Source organism: Gobio gobio, assembly GCF_949357685.1.
Source record: "Gobio gobio genome assembly, chromosome: 21".
Taxonomy (NCBI): Eukaryota; Metazoa; Chordata; class Actinopteri; order Cypriniformes; family Gobionidae; genus Gobio; species Gobio gobio.
This window is the reverse complement of record NC_137117.1, coordinates 1538145-1543144: the sequence shown is the minus strand read 5'-3', so window position 1 is coordinate 1543144 and position 5000 is coordinate 1538145. Positions and strand designations below refer to the sequence as shown.

The following is a 5000-nucleotide window of genomic DNA, read 5'->3' as shown; positions in this document are numbered from 1 at the left end:
TAGGGGGAGCAGCTGCAAAAAGGTTTTAAATGACCTAACCATGTTTTCATCCACATTTTTATATGCAAATTTTGGTACACCACACACACAAAAAATGGAAACGCCATGTGCATAAATTCTAAAAATGCACGTACTACGATTTAACAAATTTACCGAATTCCTCAATGCACACCAAACAAACACTCACATGAAGTTGCCTCAACAGAGGCTGTGATTGGATAACTGGACTAACCAGCGGACCAATTGCATCGCAGCATCTCAAATGTTGGTTTGGTGGCTTTGACGCCGAAGTCTAAATCGGTCATCGTAATGATTTGGTTGAATTCCCTCACACGATTGCGTTCCCAAACATGAACATGACAGCGTTTATTATGTTTCATCTGACGGTCTGCAGGGTTCTTGCAGGTTTCAGAAAGTCACATTTAAGACATTTTAAGACCATAAAGATTGAAATTTAAGACCTATACGACATTACCAAAATTATTTAAATCAAAGAAATAAAATAAAAAATCATTTTTTTTAAATAATTCAGTCATCGAAAAAGCATTAATTTACAGATAAAGCAATGACATTAGTAACCCTCCACAGCCAACAAGATGCCAAATGCCCAAAACCTTAAGCCCAAAATTAAAATAGGCTAAAACAAACTTGCCCTCAAATAGGATCGATTACAAAACAGCATATTAATAGTCTAATAGAGAGGCTAGAGGCTACTCCAAACTAGGGATCCGCACGATTTGGGGAAGATTGCGATTATTCTGGTTAAAATGTAGCCCTAACGTGAAGCTAGCGATGTAGGATAAACAGAAGATTGAAACGCTTTGACTGATGAAATAAACACGACTGCATCAAGATCTGGTGTATTTGAGTTCTTCAAGCCTTCACTATTGTCATAATAATAAGGTTTGCAGTGCTGATTGAGTGCAGACTTTATTACTGTATAGAATAATAGAAAACAATGCATGTCTGCCTCATTCAGTCCAGAAAAATACAACGTTATTAAACGTAGACGTATTTTGCGGGCAGGTGATTGCCTTTATCATGGGATTTGTAGTTTTATCACCGCATACGTGTACCAACACCAATAGAAAGAACTACAACACAGCGAGCGAACGCTCTGAGGGCGGAGCAAAGACTCTAGATCTGCGCTTTGTCGTCTAAGATTCGATACTTTTTTGCTACTGTGTAACGTTAATAACTTTCTGCAGCCAGCGTTTCTGGAAATGAAGATTTTTTAAGACCTAACTAAATTAAATTTAAGACCTCGGATGAAAATCTGGTCGTTTTTAAGACGTTTTAAGGCCTTAAATTGAACAAATTGAATTTAAGACTTTTTAAGACCCCGCGGGAACCCTGGGTCTGAGACGCAAGAGCCCGATTGCAGAAATGTACATTTTTATTACTGTGCCAAATTCCAAGGTTGTGACGATTATGTTCTCTTGACCACATGGGATGCAAACGTTGCCTTATTGGCAAACCCCAGCGTTTAATCCCACACTCACTGATGAAGACGATGAGCAGCAGGCTGAGATGGTCCAGCTCTATGTTGGGGTTGGAGAAGGTGTCGCAGAAGGTGGTGTAGATGATCATGAGCAGGACGACGCTGCTCACCGTCCCGAACGGAGGCTTCCTGCGGTCCAGACACTCCCTCAGGAACGTCCTGCACACCTGCATGCACAAAACATGTTCAGTATCACACATTAACACTCCGAATCCTTTCCCTTACAGACGCTGTTTGCCTTTTTCACATGTGAATTTGGAGAAACAGTATCTACCAAAACAACACACACACACACACACCTGTCCAACTATGAGCGGGACGACCACCGTCATGAAGAGCTGCGAGAAGATGGAGGAGAACGGGACAGAAGACGACGAGCCCAGCTACACACACACACACACACACAATATATATCAGAAACAACTCCTGTAAAACACACTGAACAACTCAGACATACAGTAAATCCCACCCATATAACATGCTGATTGCCCAGCACACAAAACGAATAAAAGAGGAGATTTACTCACAAACACCAGCAGCAGAAGAGGAGTGACCACAATCCCCTGCAGACAGGACAGAGAAATCAGACTTTATGCTTTTATTTCTTTGTTCTTTTGTTTGCCTATTTCTCTCTTTTCAGCTCCACTCCCTCTCCTCCCGTTTCTTTCTCTCTCTGTATTGTCACACTTACCAGAAAGCTCCCAAATGCAGAATTGAAAATGGCTGCAGCCTGTAAAGAAAACAGATATATACACTTTTACAACAAACACAAAATAATGATATACATTAAAAACAGAAATGAATGTTTTTTGACGTTTAACCATGATAGACACCAAATGTTTTGATTGTTCTGTTGAAAAAGTTATGATTTGCTTTGTATAAAAGTGTGATTGTGATTATAACAATGGTCATTATTTTGAAGTGAGATCTATTTGTAAAGTTGATGAAATACATATGTAAAGTTGTGATTGCTGTGACTGAACGTGTTTGTAAAGTTGTGATTGCTGTGACTGAACGTGTTTGTAAAGTTGTGATTGTTGTGTTTGTAAAATGAGTGTTTGTAAAGTTGTGATTGATGTGACTGAATGTGTTTGTAAATGAGTGTTTGTAAAGTTGTGATTGCTGTGACTGAACGTGTTTGTAAATGAGTGTTTGTAAAGTTGTGATTGATGTGACTGAATGTGTTTGTAAATGAGTGTTTGTAAAGTTGTGATTGATGTGACTGAATGTGTTTGTAAATGAGTGTTTGTAAAGTTGTGATTGCTGTGACTGAATGTGTTTGTAAATGAGTGTTTGTAAAGTTGTGATTGCTGTGACTGAACGTGTTTGTAAAGTTGTGATTGCTGTGACTGAATGTGTTTGTAAATGAGTGTTTGTAAAGTTGTGATTGCTGTGACTGAATGTGTTTGTAAAATGAGTGTTTGTAAAGTTGTGATTGATGTGACTGAATGTGTTTGTAAATGAGTGTTTGTAAAGTTGTGATTGATGTGACTGAATGTGTTTGTAAATGAGTGTTTGTAAAGTTGTGATTGCTGTGACTGAACGTGTTTGTAAAGTTGTGATTGTTGTGACTGAACGTGTTTGTAAAGTTGTGATTGCTGTGACTGAACGTGTTTGTAAAGTTGTGATTGCTGTGACTGAACGTGTTTGTAAAGTTGTGATTGTTGTGTTTGTAAATGAGTGTTTGTAAAGTTGTGATTGATGTGACTGAATGTGTTTGTAAATGAGTGTTTGTGAAGTTGTGATTGATGTGACTGAACGTGTTTGTAAATGAGTGTTTGTAAAGTTGTGATTGCTGTGACTGAATGTGTTTGTAAATGAGTGTTTGTAAAGTTGTGATTGCTGTGACTGAATGTGTTTGTAAATGAGTGTTTGTAAAGTTGTGATTGCTGTGACTGAACGTGTTTGTAAATGAGTGTTTGTAAAGTTGTGATTGCTGTGACTGAATGTGTTTGTAAATGAGTGTTTGTAAAGTTGTGATTGATGTGACTGAATGTGTTTGTAAATGAGTGTTTGTAAAGTTGTGATTGTTTTGACTGAATGTGTTTGTAAATGAGTGTTTGTAAAGTTGTGATTGATGTGACTGAATGTGTTTGTAAATGAGTGTTTGTAAAGTTGTGATTGATGTGACTGAATGTGTTGTAAAATGAGTGTTTGTAAAGTTGTGATTGTTGTGACTGAATGTGTTTGTAAATGAGTGTTTGTGAAGTTGTGATTGCTGTGACTGAATGTGTTTGTAAATGAGTGTTTGTGAAGTTGTGATTGCTGTGACTGAATGTGTTTGTAAATGAGTGTTTGTAAAGTTGTGATTGTTTTGACTGAATGTGTTTGTAAATGAGTGTTTGTAAAGTTGTGATTGATGTGACTGAATGTGTTTGTAAATGAGTGTTTGTAAAGTTGTGATTGATGTGACTGAATGTGTTGTAAAATGAGTGTTTGTAAAGTTGTGATTGTTGTGACTGAATGTGTTTGTAAAATGAGTGTTTGTAAAGTTGTGATTGATGTGACTGAATGTGTTGTAAAATGAGTGTTTGTAAAGTTGTGATTGTTGTGACTGAATGTGTTTGTAAATGAGTGTTTGTGAAGTTGTGATTGCTGTGACTGAATGTGTTTGTAAATGAGTGTTTGTAAAGTTGTGATTGTTTTGACTGAATGTGTTTGTAAATGAGTGTTTGTAAAGTTGTGATTGATGTGACTGAATGTGTTTGTAAATGAGTGTTTGTAAAGTTGTGATTGATGTGACTGAATGTGTTGTAAATGAGTGTTTGTAAAGTTGTGATTGTTGTGACTGAATGTGTTTGTAAAATGAGTGTTTGTAAAGTTGTGATTGATGTGACTGAATGTGTTGTAAATGAGTGTTTGTAAAGTTGTGATTGTTTTGACTGAATGTGTTTGTAAATGAGTGTTTGTAAAGTTGTGATTGATGTGACTGAATGTGTTTGTAAAATGAGTGTTTGTAAAGTTGTGATTGATGTGACTGAATGTGTTTGTAAATGAGTGTTTGTAAAGTTGTGATTGTTTTGACTGAATGTGTTTGTAAATGAGTGTTTGTAAGTTGTGATTGCTGTGACTGAATGTGTTTGTAAATGAGTGTTTGTAAGTTGTGATTGCTGTGTCTGAATGTGTTTGTAAATGAGTGTTTGTAAAGTTGTGATTGCTGTGACTGAATGTGTTTGTAATGAGTGTTTGTAAAGTTGTGATTGTTTTGACTGAATGTGTTTGTAAAATGAGTGTTTGTAAAGTTGTGATTGTTGTGACTGAATGTGTTTGTAAATGAGTGTTTGTAAAGTTGTGATTGCTGTGACTGAATGTGTTTGTAAATGAGTGTTTGTAATGTTGTGATTGCTGTGACTGAATGTGTTTGTAAATGAGTGTTTGTAAGTTGTGATTGTTTTGACTGAATGTGTTTGTAAATGAGTGTTTGTAAAGTTTGTGATTGTTTTGACTGAATGTGTTTGTAAATGAGTGTTTGTAAGTTGTGATTGTTGTGACTGAATGT

General features: G+C 36.4%; 1 protein-coding gene across 1 annotated transcript in view; it reads right to left on the bottom strand.

Annotated features, from left to right (window-relative positions):
• Nucleotides 1-5000, bottom strand: part of slc10a7 (solute carrier family 10 member 7) — a gene marked incomplete at its 5' end in the record, with an annotated part of 17788 nt that overhangs the window by 7413 nt on the left and 5375 nt on the right. The window contains 4 exons of the mRNA XM_079802249.1: nt 1503-1668; nt 1801-1884; nt 2029-2064; nt 2193-2231. Of these exons, the coding sequence (XP_079658375.1) occupies nt 1503-1668; nt 1801-1884; nt 2029-2064; nt 2193-2231 (325 nt within the window). The remainder of the gene's footprint in view (nt 1-1502; nt 1669-1800; nt 1885-2028; nt 2065-2192; nt 2232-5000) is intronic.